The following is a 20,100-nucleotide window of genomic DNA, read 5'->3' on the forward strand; positions in this document are numbered from 1 at the left end:
CTGCTGCCGCTGCTACTGCTGCTGCGGCCTTTTGTCCCTTTCCTCCAGCACCACGTTTCTTTCTCCGTCCAGTTCGAACGCCTTCACCAGCTCCATTTGCCTTTCCATCTGGAGCTTCGTGATCATTTGCTGTTGTTATCGCTGTTGCCTTGTTACGCTGTCCACCTCGCTTGTTATTATTATTATTCTTCACATACTTATTCAATTCAGCATCTTCATTATCTCTGTCCTTTACTTTTTCGTCCATTGATGAGGTTCCATGGCTGTTGTCATTGTCGACTATCTTGTTTGCTTCTGATTGATGACTGGGTGAAGATGAAGATAGTAAAGATGTCTTGTTGTATTCTGGGAGACCGTCTTCATATTGTCCTCTGTTCCTGCTGGAATAAAAAGGATTTCTCCGACGACTATTACTACTACCTGAAGTGAGCAAAGAACCAGCGGCCAGCACTGCAGAAGTCGCGCCCACTACACCATTTGCTACAGTCTTAAAAAAGTCGTGGACTCTGAACTGAATGTTATGCTTCTCCAGGAAGTTATCGATAGGTCCAGATAGATATTCAATTCCTTTTGAATACACTACAGCTGTTAAGACGCCTATAATGACTACAAGCCAGCCAACAAGGGTAGTGGTCATGGAAATGGGTGTCGGATCAAAGGGATCATAGTGCTTTGAAGGATAACGTTCTTTCCTTCCTTTTCCTGCTCGACCTTCATTATGACTGCCCTCAATACCTTTCTTCTTGTCCCTGTTATTGACACCGACATCGTTATCAGCACCGGAGCCATCACCAACTGTTAAGAACCCGCCGTCAGGTTGGAAAGGGAATCCGATCATATGGGGACCAACCATGCATCCAGGGAAATGAGGAGTTCCTGCGCGACAGTCAGTCCTCGTATCATCATCATTATTATCATCAATGTTATCTCCAGCATCATTTTGATCTCGACCTTCAATTCCAAGGTATTGCCACCGTGGCATGTCTAGATCCAAATGTCCCAACATGGGATAATTTTGTTCCGAAAGAACATAAAGTTGGTTCTCATAAATGCCCACATGAGCTCGTTGGGGGAATTGATCCAGTAAAGGAGGGGCCTGTCTCTGCCGAGTGATGACAGCTGCTCGGGTCTCTGAATTCAGGAATACTTCAAAGACAGAAGTTGTAGGGGAGTTGAGAGGTGTTCGCCACATGATACCTGCGGCTGAATTCCAAAGTGCCACCATGCCATCTTTATTGCTTCCAATCCAGGTCATGGGCCCACGTCTCTCAATCAGGGGACTATCCTCCACAGGGAAAAACTCACTATACGAGATGTCCCATTGCATGCCCGAAACTCGATCCATAATGCACAAAGTATATTCTAACAGAAAAAAATAATAATAATGTCAATCAAAGTCAGGAAGGATATACAGGAAAACTCTTGTTAAAAAAAGTTTAAATGTTTGCTCCATACCTGCGTGTCCAAGAACAATGGTTTTGATGCTTGACCCTTTCATACCCTCAGGTCCAGTACAAACATCTTCAGGTTCAAATTTGGTAACGATCTGTCCAGTACTGATCTCCAATTCTATAAGACTAGTCTTTTTCCCACCTGTGATTCGTTTCCCGTCAGGACGAATCTGAGGCGAGTTGGAGACCAAATGCACCAATGATCCAACGGGCTAATGATATCAAACAAAGTTAGATTTTTAGTATTTAATAAATATTATATAGTATATGCATGATAAGTATTATATTTAGTAGTTTTTTAGGTCCAAGTTCCGTAGCATTCTCTATACTCCACTGCACTCAATGTCAATGTCAATGTTGGTTGGGTAGTGCAACACACCAGTTGAGATCAACTTCAATTTCATTTTAATGTGTGTGATATAATATTAAATAAATATTACGCTCAATTGAGTTTTTTGATTTGTCAGTTCTCAATGGTCTCTTGCTACGTGGAAGCACAGATTTCGCTCACCCTGTTTTTCCATCAACTTAAAAGGCAAAACAGTCACTCCTCTCACTCTGGCCCCTTTTTCCCCACCTTTTCAATTAAACACTGCAACCATCGTATCAAAAAAAAAAAAAAAAAAAAAAGAGGCAATTGGTTTTACCTGAAGACCACTCGAGTTGGAGTAGACATACAATCTCGGGATCTCTGATGGTTCAACAATAAAAGTCCAATCCTCGCTATTATTATAACTATAATCTCCATGATTGCTTCCTCCTCCTGCCCCACTCTCATTCAGTTCTCCAATTGCATTATCTAATCGTTGTTGATCATTCTGTTGTAAAGGTGGTGAAGGTCTGGATGGGCCCCTGGTATATTTGGTGATATTACTCGAGACAATTGCACCTCGTGCTTCTGATCGTCTTGTCCACACAATCTCTCCATTCGCTTTATCAATGCAATGCAGATCTCCATCAATCGTCGTTAATAATGCTAGTCGTGTAGGGATAAAATCCGGTTCCCTGGGCCGAATCACTGGTCCTGAATGATTGTCATGTACTCGTTTCCGATACTTTGGATTCCTTCCATTATTATTATTATTATTCTTTCCTCCTTCTGCTCCAGACGTTGCAGAATTGGAGGCTGTGGCAGGTGCCGATGCATATTGAGGAATGGCTGCATAGGTTTCAACGCTCCGAGTATCTAATGAAGGAGGGAAAAAGGGAATGGTGTCGCCAGGACTCTTCTTATTGTTGTTGTGATGAATATTGGATGGAAGTACTACTTCATTGGTATTGATATTGAGTTGGGAATTGGTATTGGTATCATGATGGGGTACAGAGATCACCATGCCTGGACTGGCATCAGTCAAGACAACAAGCACTTGTAATAGCGTTGCTATTGACAAGGCAGTCAGGATATTGAAGCACAAGGACGTTGGTGGGGTCCTGAGCCGCATGATGATAATCGATAAATAAAATCTCTGCAGTATACAATAAGGGCCTGGACACACTTGGTTATCAATAGTGGATATGCAAATAACAATAAAAATAAAATAAAATAAAAAGCTTGAAAGGAGTGGAGTGAAAAAGAAATGAAATGAGGAGCTGGGAGGGTCAAGAAGAAACAAAAAAGAATAAAAGACTTGTCACTAGAAAGAGAAAAGGCGGTGCTGTACGAAGGGTGTTTTGTATGCTTGTGTGTGCAATGGTACAGTGCGCAATGGATATGAAAAGGAAACAGTCCGCAGTAACTAGGAGATAGATTTTTTTTTTTAAAGTTGGAGAGTAGAAGTGTTTGGGGTTTGGTGAATGGTCGAGCTTTGTCACAGAAATACAATCATGCAAATGTTCCAGAGAATCCAATGCAAAGATGAAGTAGGAAAGAGATGTGGAGGCAAAGAAAGAAAAGAGGATGAGATAATCAACATTAACACAATAACCAATTAAGTCTCGTGACTAGAGCCACTTTCCTTCTAAATTTCTAAATTCAAACCAACAAACAGTGCGTTTGCATGAGATTAAAAAAATATGAAATGAATAGAGTCAATGCGCTCTTATTCATTGCTTGGTTTTATATTAAAGATTATGGTTTTATCTGTTGTTGACGATAGCACACAGTCCAACTGCTTTTACTGCCTGAAAATATCCACCAGATCATCATTGTCGTTTCATTAAAATAAAAAAAAAAAGAAGCATGTCTGTCATTACCAAATAAAAGAGAAAAAAAAAAGAAGAAATAATTCAACGTTGATTTTTTTTTTTTTTTTTTTTTTTTACCAAGCTCCTCCATTTCCTGTGTTTCCTCCTCCTCCACTACCACCTCCACCTGCGGCACCACTACCACCACCATTTGATCCTGGAGGTCCTCCTGCACGAGCATTATTATTACTTGATGAAGTTCCAGACATAGGTGGAGGGATCGATGAAGATGATCCCGATGCCGGTGGTGAAATCGTTCCACCAGGTCCCATCATAAACCCTCCAAAGGAACTCGAATTGGGTGCTGAAGAGGATGTCAGTGGTGTTGTACCTGTGGGTGATGTTGCACCTGCCCTTCCATTACTACCATAATCAAGCGAAGTCCTATTGTTGCTATTGCTGTTGTTATTATTGCGATTGCTATTGAATGATGAAAATCCATACCCTGCAGATGAACCTGTATGGAAGGGTGCGCCCGCGCCTCCTCCGCTCTGCTGATTCATACCGCCACTACCTCCATAAGAGTGTGGAGAATTTGCTCCATATGTTCCTCCACTGCCTCCATTGCTACTATTATTATTGTTGCTATTATTACCCATCGACAACGGTCGTGACATTGTAGCTGCTCCTCCTCCGCCAGCAGCACCCTGCTGCTGTTGAGCAAAATAAATCCCTTGATTTGAGAAACGCGAGAATGACGACGAATCTGGTCCACCATTAGAATCCAGCATGCCAGAATCATTCAGGCCAGGGGCCCCTCCATTTCCATTAGAGTAAAATGCAGACGGAGATGACCCAAAGTCACTTCCAGAGCCTGGTCCGCCCGTTGGGGAGAAAAATGCGCCATGGTGCTGTTGTTGTTGTGAGGATGAAGGTGGGGGTGGTGGGTTTAAGGCTCCAAGCCCAAAGGACGAGGACATGTAGGGTCCTCCAGAGGCATGATCGGGATGCTGTCCAAATGACATGGACTGTTGTGCCTGCTGTTGCTGTGAGGTATAATCATGCTCATGGCTTAACAAATGTGAATGTCGCCTATTGACTGACGATGATGTAGCAGTAGGAGCCGAGCTACTGATTAATGTTGACGTTGGATGGCTTCCCATCTTGAAAAGATAGGGATCTGCGTCGTTGCCTCCACGTTTGTTGTTCATTGAGGGTATAGGTGCAAGAGGGATATCAGGGATCCCGGTTGATGATCCTGGAGGTGATACAGGATGTGCACTGGGATCACTTGTCACGCGTCTGTTGCTATTAATACTGCCACTACCACGGGTTGCACTGGCTCGACGGGCTCCTTTCGTCCTTGAGGCCCCACCAACAGCTGCACTTGCGCCAGCTAGTCCTCCTGAACCAGGTATGCTTGAGCCGCCATGTCCGTCCGCATTGGGCTGATGGTTAGGATCTAATTTCCAATACGATCCTTTGCCTGGTTCGCTTGGTGGCCTGGGTACACGCATAAAAGCCTTATTCAGGGACAGATTGTGTCGGATAGAATTCTAAAGTGTCATGTCAAATGTTAAAAAAAATAAAATAAGTTACAAACATTATGCAGATAATAAAAAATGATCGGCAAGGAGTCAATAAGATCGATGTTCATCACCCAAAAGGTCGCATCTTCCAGCATTCTAGACGATGCTGTGGATGACATTATACAGAGTTGTTTGTTTTTTTTTTTTTTTTTTTAAAGTTTGACTTTTTTTTTTGAGAGCAATTCCAAACAAACAAAAAAGCCTGATGGATTGGATGGATTGAATGGATAGGTGCTTACTGAATGAACTGTGTACATGCAAAGGTTTTTTTTCCCATGTTGTTCAGCCTGGTCACGCTCAAAGTAATATTGCTCTTGACAAGTAGAGTTTCTTGTCTTTTTACTTTCTCTGTCGATGTAATCCACCGGAGTTTTTTTAGTTTAAACCATGCGAAAAAAAAAAAAAAAAAAAAAAACTCATGTACCTTTCCCCACCTCCGATCCCCACTGAACCCCATCGAAAACAATGTAACCGTCTTTGTCATCCAATACAAACACTCTCACGCATCATCAATTGCACATGTTTAGGAATAAAATGAAAAGCGACTGGACAAAGTTGATGTGAACAAAAAAATAAATAAATAAATAAAAGTCCAGACACTTTACCTTCCAGCCGTTGATAGCGGTGCGATACCATGGATAATGCTCCATCACCCACTCGTAAATCTCATTAAGTGTCAATTGCTTGTTGGGGCTTTCTAAGATCGCTGTCGTGATCAAGAATGAATACGATTGCGTAGGTTTATGATGTTTGGCTTGCAGCGGATCTGCTCCTGCTGTTCCTCCAACTGCTCCAGCAGCAGTTGTTGTGTTGCCTGCTCCTGGCGCTCCAGGACTCTTCTTTGTCACTGAAGGCATGGACGATGCACTCTTCTTTTTCGGGGTCGTTGGTGATGAAACTGAAGAAGAAGGTGGTGAATTCACAGAGATGGCCGACATGCTGCTGGTCGGAGGTGACAATGTTGGATTCGCTGCGATTGCCGTAGTCCCTCCTCGAATGTTGGTCGCCGCAATTGTATGGATCGAGGATCCGGTGGGTGAGGTCAGTCCCGAGAACGCGCTTGGTGATGTATTGACAGACGATAATGAAGGTCTAGCTGATTTTTTGGAAGTACTGTTTCGTTGACCATCCTTCAGACCGCTGTTGTTGTTGTTGTTGTTGTTGTTGTTGTTGTTGTTGTTGCTCGTTGGATTAACATTATTACTACTGTTGATGTTAGTAGGTGCGTGATGGTATGTCGAGTATGGGTTTGCATTGTTGATGTGATAATGACTGTCCTGTTGCCCAGTGAAATCAGTCTTGGGTGGGAGCAGGGCTCCAATCGACCCTAGGCTTGGACCAGTCGAGGATACGGGTGAAGACGAGGAAGAAAGACTCGTATGGACATGCGTCGGGGATGAATAGGATGAGGAGGATGGGGTCATTGCTGATCCTCCAGAGAAGCCATAATGGTATGGATACGATGCTGATGGCTGGTGATGCTGTTGGTGCGTATAGTACTGGTACTGTTGCGGTTGCTGCTGATATGAGCTATAGTGCGAGGATGGATCATGCTGCGCATACCCTTGCGGAGGTGGGAGTGAGGGCGAAAGTGCTGGAACACCTGTTGCCGTTGTTACCAACAAAAGTGTACCATGTAATTAGGAAAATTGACCACCCCGAAAGAAGAAGTAAAAAAAAAAAAAAAAAAAAAAAGAGTCATTTGAGATTATGAGATTTTGATCGAGATCTGCATGCACCTGTCTTTGTCATAAAATAAAATTGACAATAGAAACAAGTACACTGCAGGAAAACTTTTTGTTATTGTTTTGTTTTGTCAAAGAAAACCCAACTGTGAATTCGAGGATAAAAAAAAAAGAAATGAATAGCAAGACAATTCACTTCTGGTTGCTAGAGTTTTTTTTTTTTTTTTTTTTTTCGTTTCTTATTCCTGTCTACATTATATTAAAACAAATTACCTGCGGCAGCTCCTGAGCCTGCCATGATTGATGTGGCTGCACCATGCCCAGGTACAGATGGGCGCCCCATTCCTTGTGAGGATGTTCCAGGAAAACTAGAAGAATAAGACGGGTAGTTGAACGAGGCGGCAGAGGCATCGTGGATGGGTTGCGACCATTGGTTGCTATTACCCTTGGAGGATGGCATCGAGTTATTGGGCTCCAGCTTTGTCATGAATATTTGGGAAGAAAAATATGGATATGAAAAAAAAGGGCCGTGTGGGAGTTTTTTTAAAAAAAAAATAAATTGTGCGTTAAGACAAAAAAATAAAATAAAAGGATGAAAAGGAAATGAAGAAGAAGGAAAGAAAGAGAAGAGTGGAGCGTTTTCTTTCTATTATGAAGTGCTAATAGCAAACTTAAAAGAAAGAAAATAAGGCTGTGAGAAAGAAAAAGAGAGAGCGGGAAGAACAATAAAATAAAATAAAACGTCAGTCAATGAATAAGAGGAGCCGAGAGCTACGAAATAAAGAAGAAGAGCATTAAACTGAAATGATGGAAAAGTGAAGAGCAGAGAAGGAGAGATTGAGGGAATGGGAGGCAGTGTTTGTTAAATGAGCTCTTAGAAGAACGTATGACGCTTTTTTTTTTTTGCCCGCAGGACAAGCAATCATTACGGGTGAATGATAATTCTGATGGCAAGAAAAAAAAATCCTTAATAATGGTTGCAGAAGAGAAAAGGGAATAGAATGGAGATAGAAGTGGTCAAGAGGTCAAAATGAGAGAAAGTAGCAATTAAAAGATCTTGAAGTGCTTTCCCATCTCCCAAAAAAAAAAAAAGATTCAGGGCGTGTTACATCTGCTAAAAAGTTGAAGGCGATCTTCTACTGTGATCAAATAAAAGGGACCCGCCTTTTTCCTTCCCGCGCGCGAAAAATCTCAAGTCCTAAACACATATTCAAATCTAACACATACAATTGAATAGAATAGGATAGGCGCCTTCTCTAATTCGTCCGAGAGTGGCAAAGTTGAAAAGACTGGCAAGCAATAGATTATTAACCTATAAAGACAAGAATACCGCCGAGAATATGAAAGGACAAGACTAGAGCTGAGCAATCAGGAGAATATGAAAATGAAATGAAAATGGAAAAAAAAAAAAAAAAAAAAAAAAAAAACAATTACAATAACAAACAAATGAAAACATGGAATCATCATTGTCATCATCATCGTATCAAAGACACTAATAGATAAAAAGTCGAAGGGAAGGGCTCTTGAAGAGGTAACGAGCATCCTCTTCCCTTAAACTCTCTCTGTCATCACCTTTCATCATCCATCTCTCCTTAATACTTTAATCACGATACTTTTTCTCTCTTTTCTCTTTTGGCTCAACTGGTCCATAGGCCCATTTTGTCATTAATATTAGATGATTTGAAATACTCAGACTAGACAAACATATTAAGACGCACTGCTTGTTTGTTCTCGATGTGTGTTGTATTGCTTTTTTTGTTTTTGTTTTGTTTTGATGTGGACAAAAACAACGCGCTACATGAGGTAAACCCAAATTTGAGAAATAAATGACAAGTCCTTCATTTTTTATTTTTTTTGGTCTGCGTTGCCCCTATCCCCTATTTCCTATGTCCTTTACTCTCTGATGTTTGGCACTGTTGATGGCGGGTGAATAAGAAGGAAACGCGGAGGAAGCAGCGAAGCAATTCACCAATCCTAAGAGACACGAAACTCTTTTTTTTTTTTTTTTTTTTTTTTTTTTTCCTCCGCTCTTTCTTGGAACAGGAATATGTCTCTACCACCATTCCTTGACATGATTCACTGCTTTCCGCCTTTCAACACTTTGAAGAATATGTACATAAATATATAAAATCCAGTGTCCTCACCTTTCTTTGCTCCCCCTTTTTGTTTCCTCTTTCTTTTCTCTCATCCTTTCTTCTTCGTATCCCCCTGTTTCTGTCTCACTACTTGACACAGTCACCACTCAAATACTCCGAAGACGTGGTACGACCCATTTGACCAAGATGAATGTACAATAGAGTTCAATGCAATCGGGGTAGAATCAAGTGTTACGTCAAGAAGGTGTTCATACCAGCAATCACTTTACACAAGACAAGTAGTGCAACATAAAAAAAAAGGGGAAAGGGAGACATGGGGATGCAAGTAGAAAGAGTGATGAGCGCTCTCGTACCTGAAAAAACAAATGAAATGAAAAAATATTCGATCTTGTCCTTAATTCCGTATGCTCTTGATGCTCTTGTCTACAGTAACTTGTTTATTGTTCCTATCCTCTGTTAGTTACGGCATCAACTGTTGTTGTTGTCCTTCGTTGCACCAGGTTCTGGGGAATCAATCTGCCTTGTGGGATAACAGGTCACCAATTCAAAGCAGGAAAAAAAAAAGTGATGGTGAGGATGAGAAGGAACAAATGAGAAAAAGGAAGAAGGAAACCGCGAGATAAAATTGATGGAGATGAAGAAAGCTAGAAAAATGGGACGACAGAAAAGGAAAGGGAAGAAAGAGAAAAAAAAAAAAAAAAAAAAAAAAAAAAAAAAGGAAAAGGAAAAGGAAAAGGAAAAGAAGGGAAAGAAAGAGAAATGGGAAGCAATTGAACTAAAAGAGAGAGAAAGAAAGTAAAAAAAAAAAAAAAAAAAAAAAGAGTGAGACAGAGTCAATGATGAAAGTTGAAGCACAGGAGAATAAACATGCAGTAGAAAAGAAGATGTGGACACGCACATCACAGGGGGGTGAGGTCGAAATGAACCAAAGTGGGGGAGGACCCAAAAGAAGGTGCTCAAAGATAAAATTGAGAGCGAGAACAAAAGAATAAAGAGACGTGATTGAGAGTGGAACAGAGGTTCGTGCACTGCGAGCACTGCAAAGCATGTACATGTACACACATGCGCGCGTGCCTTTCTCCCCGATGGTTGTGGCGAGGGGGAGGGGACCAAAGTGAACAATCCATTGTAATTTCTGAACACAAAATATCAGAAGCACTCGTTTCTAACTCCATTGCAAGCGTGAATCAAAGAAAAACGTAAGCAAAAAAAAAAAAAAAAAAAAAAAAATTCTTCTCATCTATGTTCAGAGAAGACGCGCATCGCATCGAAGAATATACTGGAGACAAAAGAAAAAAGAAAACACTCACAAATAACACGCTCTCAGAAGAAGGAAAGAGCCATTCAGTTGTCCCTGGAAAACACACCGGGGTGTCCAAAAAAAAAAAAAAAAAAAAAAAAAAATGCACATACAAATAGAAATATTCTTGATATGTGTTTTATAAGGCGGGGCAGTGTAATTGTGTATAACACTCACAACCTAATTGAACTGCAAGGTTGTATTAAGGCCCGCGCGAGAAGAAACGGACATCAAGGGAATGTAAACCATGTTACAACATTGCCTTCGAACCAAACAAATAAATAAATAAACAAATAATATATTTTACTTTTTGCTTGAAATCTTCCTTACCCCAAACTGGCGCGCGGGAAGGACCAAGAGCAAGTAAGGAGAGGGGAGAAGCAATAAAAGACAAGCAAGAGTGAGAGAGCGCAACATGACACGATATAATAGACATGATAGCCGACCAAGAAAAGTAAAAGAATAAATTAAAACTCGCATCCAAAACCTGAAAGACCGCTTTTGACTTTTTCCGTGGCGGTAAAATTAAACCACCTGACAAAAAAACAAAAGAAAAAGAAATGTTCTGGGTATTGATAAGAAGTAACTGTCTTAATGTCTTACCGTTGACGTCCTTGGCGTCCAGAGGAAAAAAAAAAAAAAAAAATGCTGCAAGGGAAAGGACAAAAGACCAAAAAGAAAGAACTGTGGAGGGGTGTTTGGCGGGAGGCACTCAATCACAGCCAAAAATGATTGGAGAGTATCAGGGGAGAAGGGCAGGGGATGCTACATGGTAAACGGAGGGAAAGAAAAATATTTACCATCAGATATTGTGTTACAAAAGAATGAGAAAGGAGCAGGCATCGCCATTCAGTCGACAATTGCCAAGTTCAGCCGTGTTGCGAAGTATATACAAGTCTTTTTTAAACAGGATAGACAATACAAGGGAGTTTAGAAGGTGTACAACTACATTACTTTTACTGTTTACCGAGGGAATAAAAAAAAAAGGTGTAAAGTGCAAATAATCTGGGCAAACGGAAGCTGAAACAATCGATTGTATTGAACCAGAGCAACTGCCGGAGCAATGAAGCAAGGTCAAATGGGAGGAAAAAAGTTATAGTAATAAATAAAAGGGAAAATGAAAGATGGGTTGGAACAAAGAGATCAAATTAAAAGAGGAAGAATAGTAACAAAAAAGAAAGAAAAAGGAAGCTGGAAATGGGGATGGGGGTGTAGGGGGAAAGGTGCCAGAACATGTGCAGCTTATTTAGCTTTGTCGCATCCATTTCCTTGATCCAATCGTCTGAAACTTGTCCGAGTGCCAGATCAGGGTATCACCCATACAAACAGACTAAAAAAGGTGATATAAAGCTGGCAAGTAATTTTTTTTTTTTTTTTTTTTTTTTTTTTTTGAGCCGATAGGCTATATAACGTACCAATGGGCTCCCAAGAAAAAAATACAAAAAGGAAAACAAGAGAGACAAAGAGAGAGGGCCAGCTTGTTGGGCTCCGAATCTCACTTGGCGTACTTTAATATATCAGATTTGAAGATCGAGCCGTGTTTGATCACACAGATCTCGACCACGATGCCACGACGCGTCTTTTTGGTCGGTCCTTGAAATAGTTCATAAAGTAAAATAAATGTAAGAAATGTTTAAATGTTTGACGGAGGATGAAATTAATAAAAAACCATATTATTTAAGCATTGTTGATGGCGAAATGAAACAGTGAAGATCATATCTGAGATAGAAATTAGCAATCAAAGTATACAATTATATGAAAGGATAAGAGCAAAGAGAAGACACAACACAAAAAAGAAAGAGTCAAGAAAAAGAAGAAAAAAGATATCAGAAAATTGACACCATGCGTTGTACTCTTGCCAGCGGGAATAAAAAAAATAAAAAATAAAAAAAAGATTCTCGTCTCGCGTGGGACTAAGAGATACACAATCTCTGAAAGCATTGAAATGCAAGTATATATACAAGCATGACAACAGTAAGGGTACTTTGGGAATGTATCCTTGCATCTTACAGAACAGGACACACAGACACAGGACACAAGCACACAGGCACAAGAAGCACAGACAGAAAGACGCTTCAACCAAAGTATATAGTTAAGGCTACATTAAAATATATATAACATCAAAAAAAGGCAAAGAATTTAGTGCCTTGTGCATAGCACACTGTAGAATGATTCTCACCTTGTAAAACGATTCCCACGTGCCTTAAATAGAGTGTAAGTTCCTTACTTGGGCCACAGATATGATAAATACGATCTACAAAGGATAGCAGTAATTAAAAAAAATTGGTTGCAAAGAAGTTTGGATTATGAGGAAAGGAGTGATGGGAAGTGCTCCAAGTTTATATCAATGATAATTTTTAGATTATTATGAAACTGGTCGTGCGTAAAGCTGACTACTGAGGCAACAACAACAATAACAACAACAATACCATCAACACAAATAAGACCTAGAAATGAATGGCATTCAAAATTTAGTGTGCCATGTCCACGCGCAAACCAAAAAGAAAAGAAACATGATTTGTTGGGCAAAAAGGGAAGTATCGTTTTTTTGGGCAACTAACATCAGTCCGTGGGCCAAACAAGTCAAGCAGACCAAACAGATCAAGCAAACGGTCAGGGTCAGTCATTTGCTTTGTTTGTTGTTTGTTTTGAGCAACAATGAAATATTATTTGGTTGGATAAGAGCGAAGTGGGGGAATGGAGGAAAGAAATGATGATGTTGATAATACATATTAAGATGAATGGATTGTACATGTTATTTGTATTGCGTTATAAAACAATACATAGAGCTGCAGCAAGGTAAAGTCTTCTCTCCATTAACGGACCAAAAATACAACGTTGCATAACCGAAACACTAATGCCAACTCTTAGCAATAACAACAAAAAGCAATTGCATGCAATAAAAAGTTAGATTGTTAACAAACCTCAGTATGAGAGAAGAAAGAGCAGAGTAAAAAAGAAGATAAATGAATATATGAGCCAGAATGTTTGCATTGAGCTGTACATTGTTCAGACATTTGGATGAAAATGAACATGTGGGAAAGGCTCACTTCACTCTACCAGCTGATGTGTACATGAATATAGCATATATACAGTAATTGGTGAGGAGCTGACAATAGGGGACACAAAGTACAGAAGTACAGTTCAAAAAAAAGAAAAAGGAAAAGGAAAAAAAGCACGCCGCTTGTTATGGCAGTAACTTTTGAATCTGATTCTGATTCTGGCTTTGGTTCTGGTTCTGGATGGTTTCTGTACAGGAAGTCTTGTAAACTTACTTCTAAAATTTACTCAATCTCACGTTGTCAAAAAATTAAGCGCGTTTTAATATACGCTCAATACGAGATAAAAGCAAGAAGGCCCAAGAGTGAATGAGCGCGTGGAATGAATGAGAAGAAATGTGAATCGAATGAGTATAAAAAAGAGATGCGCAAGCAAACAAGCATGCAAAATAACAATAATATTATTATTATCAATAAAGAATACTTCTATCAACTAAAGAAATGAATCTCTGGTTAGAGAACTGAGTGAAGGACGGTAAAAGAAAGTGTATGTGTATAATCAAATGCTTTTCATTTTTGGCCTCATACACAAATATTGACTCTGTCTTCTTTCTTCCCTCAATCTACTTTAATCCGTATCGATCCATCTTTTCTTTGTTGACATATCCAGATCTCTTGTGGTTGTGGTTGTTTTTGTCCATGTTGCAACGACAGACAACAGTGCATTTGCATTCGGTACGCCGGTCTTTTGCTTCGCACACTCGCTGTGTGTTTGCTTTATTTATTTGCTATGTCTCTTTTTAAAAACAACAAAATAAACCTTTTTTTTTTCTTGATGGAGATCCAGGCCTATCTATTCATTACATCCACAGTGCTTACTGTTTTATATAAGTCTGGATACTCAACCCAAACAAATACAGTATGGAGTAGAAGAGCGAAGGCGTCGTGGGCACGTATCGCAAAACAACTAAATCCCTTTCCATTCTTATCCTCATCACTTTCGATTCACTTCACATAGTAATGCATATATTTATAGCCTCTTCTTCAACCCTCTTTTTTCATCCATTACTCTTCATTACCTATCGCCCTGTTCGGAGCGCGCTTTTCTTACAAGGAAATCCCAAAGCAACACAATATGACATTTAGCAAACATGCGATACAACTATATCTGTGGCAAGTCCATCTGAAGGATGCAAACTTATTCTGAAGATGGGGGAGGGCATACCTAACTTGATATCGCTTTCATTCCTCCACATCGGATGATGGCTACACGCCACACCAACGAGCATTAAGGCTCAAAAAAAAAAAAAAAAAAAAAAAAAAAAAGGTAATAGCTGTAACAAAGACATTGAAATGGAGTTTGTGTTTCTGCCTCTTTGAATAGCCTTTCTGGAAATGAGCTATCTTACGAATATATGAAATCAATATGTTCTTGATCGTGAAGGTAAAGAAAGGAATGGCATACAGGCGCACTACGAATGGCAACAGCACCAGTATCTTTCGCTCATGCCTTGTAGATATTCTATTATTTTTTCAGAATCCTTTCATATTAATTTCCTCCGCCGCTTCTGATACAATGCTCTCTTACAGTCTTTTTTTTTTTTTTTTTTCTCTTTTTTAACAAAAGAAAGTAGTAGCAGGAAATTATTCACACAGTTTTGCTAGATGCAGAGATGCTACAAACGTGATATGCATTGGTAATCTTGTACAACATCACCAACACCCATAGCTGCCTTGCCAAAGATGGTGTCTAGAAGAGGTTACAAAGTTTGTCCAATTAATTACATGTACGTCGTTTTACATGCGCCTCCTTTCTTAACTCGCATGAGCTGTCTCCGCGAAGACTGCTCGGAGCTCATTTCTATCTTGAGCCTAATTAGTGCGATATATCAGAGAGACGGGGTTTGGTTTTGGCTTTTTGTCTTTTGAAAGACTGTATATACCGTGCTCATCGAATACAAAAAAGTTTTTTTTTTTTTATTCTTTCGAGAGAGTATGCTTCCAAGGATTGCCTCAGCTGCACGAAAAGGAGCTTCCTCTTCAGTAGAGTATCATATCGTCATTTTTTGATGTCAACGGTGGTTAAAATACCTTCGTTGAAGGAAAAGGTCCACTGGCATACTTCCATGGCTTACTAAAAGTCTCCTTTGTCCAATACGTTCGCATCCAAAACATAGCGCCAGCCATCCTTCAGCACGAGCATTAGTAGCAAGGAGAGTGTGAGAAAGGATTTGTCTACACCCATGGGGATCTGACAACACCCTTTTGATTGCACATTTCCTATTTGCCGAAAAGTCTTTCTACATTCTCTCCACCTGCTTGGTAATGAAAAAAGATTCTTCCTAGAAGCCTTACCCATAGTGCTTGAACCCTTGGTCTAATAATGATAATAAGATTTTATCACCAACGTGCTTGCCATCCAATGGCACTTGGGTTCTTCACGTGGAGCGAATATAATTTCTCCTGCGTTGAGCAGATCGATCAATATAGGCAGTAAGGTTGCGGATCTACACGCCGCTTGGTGCTAGCATCTTTGGTCCAGTTGTAAGCCCCAACGCATGGTTGATCACGGTAAACTGATAGTGCGTATGTAATGCACTTGAAGAATAAGAATAGTAATAAAAAATAACGATCAATGATACATCCCCTTACTACCACCAACGTATGCTAGGATATAATACTCTTTTGCCAATCGCTTCGTATCTAAAAAATCATTTTTTGTTTTTATTTTTTTAGTATTTACGGGCCAACAGTTAATATACTTCCATGTACAAGCCGACCTAGTTTTTGTAGCCTAGGTTCGCTTCTATTTCAAGCCTTTAGGCCTCTGCCGATTCAGTTCTGGATCTCATCTCCCTTACTCCTCATATCAAGATGCCATGAGACTCGCTAAAGTGTGCTAAGCATTACTGTGAAGCTGGTATTCAGTTGCAGAGCCTTGACCATTTCGCATTGCGATCATTAAACAAGGACCTACAGTAGCCTCTGCCCATCTAGGCTCTCGGTGACACTCTACATCGTCAAGGACACTCACTTTTATTCTACACTCTTCCCTTGCCCCTCTTCATTTCGACTTCCTAAATCTTCTCACCATTACTTTGTCACATAGGCGAAGTTATGCCTATCTATTACAACATGGCGGAGGACCCTTCGCAACGATTCGTCTGGCTACCGATGCTATCCTATGTGCTTCTCGTTGAAGCTTCCTGGCCCTCTGTCAGTCAATCTACCGCTTATTCGATTCCTTTGACGTACTCTGTAAAAGAGCAAGCTTATTAGACAACCATTTCGAGGATCCTATCATCCGCTCTCTCGCCTTCTTTTTCTTCCTGGCAACGGAGCGGCCTGCTTATTCCCTATCTTTTTTCCATTTTTTCTTCCTTTTCTCACTTCTGGATGTTTCTTTTTCTTTATATTTAATCATCACTACAGTATACAACAATCCTCCACAATCATCAAACTCTTCCATTTCATCGCTTACTTTATATTGTTTTTAGAGGGGCGAGAAAACAAAAATGTAGAATAAAGGCGAATGTCCTTGACGATGTAGAGTGTCACCGAGAGCCTAGATGGGCAGAGGCTACTGTAGGTCCTTGTTTAATAATCGCAATGCGAATGGTCAAGGCTCTGCAACTGAATACCAGCTTCACAGTAATGTTTAGCACACTTTAGCGAGTCTCATGGCATCTTGATATGAGGGGTAAGGGGGATGTATAGATGAGATCCAGAGCTGAGTCAGCAGAGGTCTAGGGTATAGGAGTTGTACGTGAGAGCATGAGCTCTGAAGCCTGAAGACTAAAGACTGAAGTTTATTAGGGGAATTCTTCCTCTTCTTATATTGTTCTTCTATGAACCTAGCTGTGGTAGCTAGTGACGCAGCCCTACGAGGAGCATCCGCCACTTACTGATGAAAGACTCAAAGAGCTTTCATTAAATGTGGATCTGTAAGCACTATATATTATAGGAAAATAATTATAGATATTGCTAGTTATTGTTAGCTATTTTCAACCGTGGTCAGCAAACATCAGCCTATAACGATCAAAGAGGCCGATTATCATTGGAAGAACAGACCCTCAGAGGTAAGGAGGCGTGGTGGCATTGAAAGTTTAGTTGCTGTTAAAGGCCGGCCTAGAAAAGTTGGTTAGTAAAATCATCAATAATCTAATATGAACCATTCCGTTCTAATAGGAGATAAAGAGAAACATGGTTTCCAAGGGGCATAAAACAGATACAAATGAATATTAAATATACTACATGTGTTTGCATGTGTATGTGTTGACCAATAGCCTTGTAGATAATGGTCAAGACTCTCGCGAAAAGCGCACTGAACTGTTCAAGGATAGTACACACAAAGGGTCTTGTGGGGAATGAGCATGAAAACACCATCTCGATAGTGTCTTTTACGCCAGAAATCAGTGCTATTCTTCCTACTTTATTTGAATTTATGCTAAACGCACACGGAAAGGTGTGCTCTATGATGGGAAACAGGCTTCAATTAGTAACTATCAGGAAAAAAGACTTTGACACTTTACTTATGGCGAAGCTATCCTACACTGTGTTGATAATTTCGGAGGTAGTCTTGATACATGATAGAGCCGTATAACTGTAAGTGTGTAAGTTACACTTGGGATATTCATCTTCATGTAACCGTTGCTTCAAAAGAACTCTCGGAAGGAGCACGCGATGTGACTTCTCCCCGTGTTTCCTTTTTTGCACACACACGGTCGCGGGTTGAAATAATTTGCAAAGCGATGAGTCTTGTAAGAAAACCGGGTTGAGCTTGCCGCGGAAAATAAAAGCCCAACAAATGCTATGCAAAACATATTCGGCGCACATTCAAAGCACTTAAAACTGATCTCAATCTTCCATCGGTTTCTTTTGTTACCTTTTCACAAACAGCTTCGCTTCTTTTCTTCCTTTTCTTTCCTTTATTCTTTTTTTTTTTTTTTTTTTATTCTTAAACATTCACTACCTTTTCGTCATGTCTCTTTCCATTCTTTCCTCATCTCTCAAGGGATCAGTCCTCAAGGCTGTTCGACTCTCTGCTGCCACCTCAACTGTTGCAAGGCCTGCCTCTGTCTGGACCTCAAGACTTTACTCAACGGAACAGAGTGGCAACAATAACAACAGTAGCAATAATGATAATAATGGCAACAGGGATAACAAGGATAATAAGGAAGGCAATGCTGCCGCTGCCTCTGAAACAGAATCTGCGCCCGCAGACGCATCAAAAGAACAAACTGAAAACGGAAAGCCTGCTCACGAAGAAGCCCTAGCCGCTAAGGATAAACAAATTGCTGAGATCAAGGTAAAGACAAAGAACTTGAAATGGAAGGGACTGGCAAGACATCCCATCCATAGTGGTTCCAGGGACGAAATAAAGAACGCTACATCAAAAGTCATTTGTTTCCAACATTTTCTTAACTCGTTTTCTTTCCTTTCTTTTCATTTCCTTCCTTATTTCCTAACTAATCTACGAACAAATATCCAATGACATATACATGACGACTATACATATACATGTATGTATAAAAAAAGGATCGTTTGTTACGCACACTTGCAGACATGGAGAACCTCCGTCAGAGAACTGCCAAGGAAGTGAGCAACACCAAAGATTATGCTATTCAAAAGTTTGCCAAGGATCTCTTGGATACTGCAGATATATTGGGTATGGCGATCAAGAACGTGCCTGCAGAAGAGCTTTCAGAGAGCTCAAATAACGTCCATTTAAAGACGTTGCATACGGGAGTATCGATGACAAGAGATGAGCTCCTCAAGGCATTTAAGCGACATGGTATTGAGCCTTATGATCCCATCAATGAAAAGTTTGATCCAAATCTGCATCAAGCCAACTTTCAGGTGCCCATGCCCGGCAAGGAGCCCGGTACAGTCTTTGATGTTCAGAAGATTGGATTCATGATTAAGGGACGTGTCTTGCGGCCGGCACAAGTTGGTGTTGTTCAAGGAACAGATTAAAAAAAAAAAAAAAATCCAAATCGGGATGTAGTGTTGTGGAGGAGGAAGAGGGTATTTGGTTTTTCTTGTTTCTTATTTTTTTTTTTTCCAGCATCTTAATACTAGAGCATCTTTTCCTTTTTTTTTTTTTTAACATAATAAAATGAAACATACAGGCAAACAACACTTGTCGATGGGTTGATTTTTTATTTTGAAAGATTACTTCGCCTCTCTTATGATGGAGGTTTAGTATTGTCCTTGTTGAGCCCAGAGGCCTCATCATCATCAACGATTCCCAAGTTTCTTTTACGACGTTCCTCTCGTAGAGATGCCAACTAAGAATGACCGTGGTATAAAAAAAAGGATTTTAGAAGAAAGTCATAACATATTTTGTCATGTGGGAAGAATCATTTTCTGTGTGAAATATTTTTTTTTTACCCATTTCTTTTTACAGTCCGAGTAGTCCTTAAAGAATCGTGTACACCGCCTTTTGTCATAGTTGTTCTCATCCATACATTTCAATGAAGCTCTGGTTTGGGCACGACAAGGATCCATGAATTGTGATTGAGCCTTTAAATTGTATTCCTTGTTGAATTCTTTTAGTTCTTCGTCCGTAGTATGAATGTGTTCATGACTACGACGTGGGCCCTTCTTGGGTTGTTCATCTGTAGAAGAAGAAGGTTGTTGTTGTTGCTGTGGTCTGAAGCTAGCGCTTGTGACCGTGGTATTATTTCCTCGGTATACTGGCTTTGACTCTTCTTCCACTGACATAGTTTTATGATGCCCTTGAATGAGACAGGTTGCATTAAAAGAAGGGGAGGACGAAGGAAGAAAGAAGACTCAATAACCAGTTCTGAAGCACGTGACGCTATCTTTTTAATTCATTTTTTTTTTACGCGTC

The 20,100-nt window shown here is 40.1% G+C and overlaps 4 protein-coding genes across 4 annotated transcripts; 2 read left to right on the forward strand and 2 right to left on the reverse strand.

Annotated features, from left to right (window-relative positions):
* Positions 1-5,035: 5,035 nt before the first annotated feature.
* Positions 5,036-6,021, reverse strand: BCR41DRAFT_306926 (hypothetical protein; the record flags this gene model as incomplete). Its single annotated transcript, XM_022020848.1, has 2 exons — positions 5,036-5,131; positions 5,770-6,021. Coding segments are annotated over 2 exons (348 nt in total), but the record flags the coding sequence as incomplete, so codon positions are not given.
* Positions 6,022-16,379: 10,358 nt separating this feature from the next.
* On the forward strand, positions 16,380-17,467 carry BCR41DRAFT_397025 (hypothetical protein; the record flags this gene model as incomplete). Its single annotated transcript, XM_022028857.1, has 3 exons — positions 16,380-16,502; positions 17,233-17,323; positions 17,433-17,467. 3 exons carry the CDS (start codon positions 16,380-16,382, stop codon positions 17,465-17,467), a joined length of 249 nt encoding a protein of 82 aa, XP_021880647.1.
* Positions 17,468-18,188: 721 nt separating this feature from the next.
* Positions 18,189-19,245, forward strand: BCR41DRAFT_355086 (GrpE-domain-containing protein). Its single transcript, XM_022024447.1, has 2 exons — positions 18,189-18,552; positions 18,783-19,245. Exons 1-2 carry the CDS (start codon positions 18,226-18,228, stop codon positions 19,218-19,220), a joined length of 765 nt encoding a protein of 254 aa, XP_021880648.1. The 5' UTR covers positions 18,189-18,225; the 3' UTR covers positions 19,221-19,245.
* Positions 19,246-19,385: 140 nt separating this feature from the next.
* BCR41DRAFT_355087 (hypothetical protein) lies at positions 19,386-20,017 on the reverse strand. The gene is made up of 2 exons (XM_022024448.1): positions 19,638-20,017; positions 19,386-19,534 (listed from the first exon to the last, which is right to left on the reverse strand). The coding sequence occupies exons 1-2, from the start codon at positions 19,968-19,970 to the stop codon at positions 19,433-19,435; spliced, it is 435 nt and encodes a 144-aa protein (XP_021880649.1). The 5' UTR covers positions 19,971-20,017; the 3' UTR covers positions 19,386-19,432.
* Positions 20,018-20,100: the final 83 nt, after the last annotated feature.

Source organism: Lobosporangium transversale, assembly GCF_002105155.1.
Source record: "Lobosporangium transversale strain NRRL 3116 chromosome Unknown BCR41scaffold_22, whole genome shotgun sequence".
In the NCBI taxonomy this organism is placed as follows: Eukaryota; Fungi; Mortierellomycota; class Mortierellomycetes; order Mortierellales; family Mortierellaceae; genus Lobosporangium; species Lobosporangium transversale.

Excerpts from the sequence above, each read along its gene's own strand:
- BCR41DRAFT_355086 (XM_022024447.1), top strand. The coding sequence starts at position 18,226 with ATGTCTCTTTCCATTCTTTCCTCATCTCTCAAGGGATCAGTCCTCAAG. Across the intron at positions 18,553-18,782 it reads AACAAATTGCTGAGATCAAG|GATCGTTTGTTACGCACACT; the intron begins GTAAAGACAAAG and ends GTATAAAAAAAG.
- BCR41DRAFT_355087 (XM_022024448.1), bottom strand. The coding sequence starts at position 19,970 with ATGTCAGTGGAAGAAGAGTCAAAGCCAGTATACCGAGGAAATAATACC. Across the intron at positions 19,535-19,637 it reads CGGACTGTAAAAAGAAATGG|TTGGCATCTCTACGAGAGGA; the intron begins GTAAAAAAAAAA and ends GGTCATTCTTAG.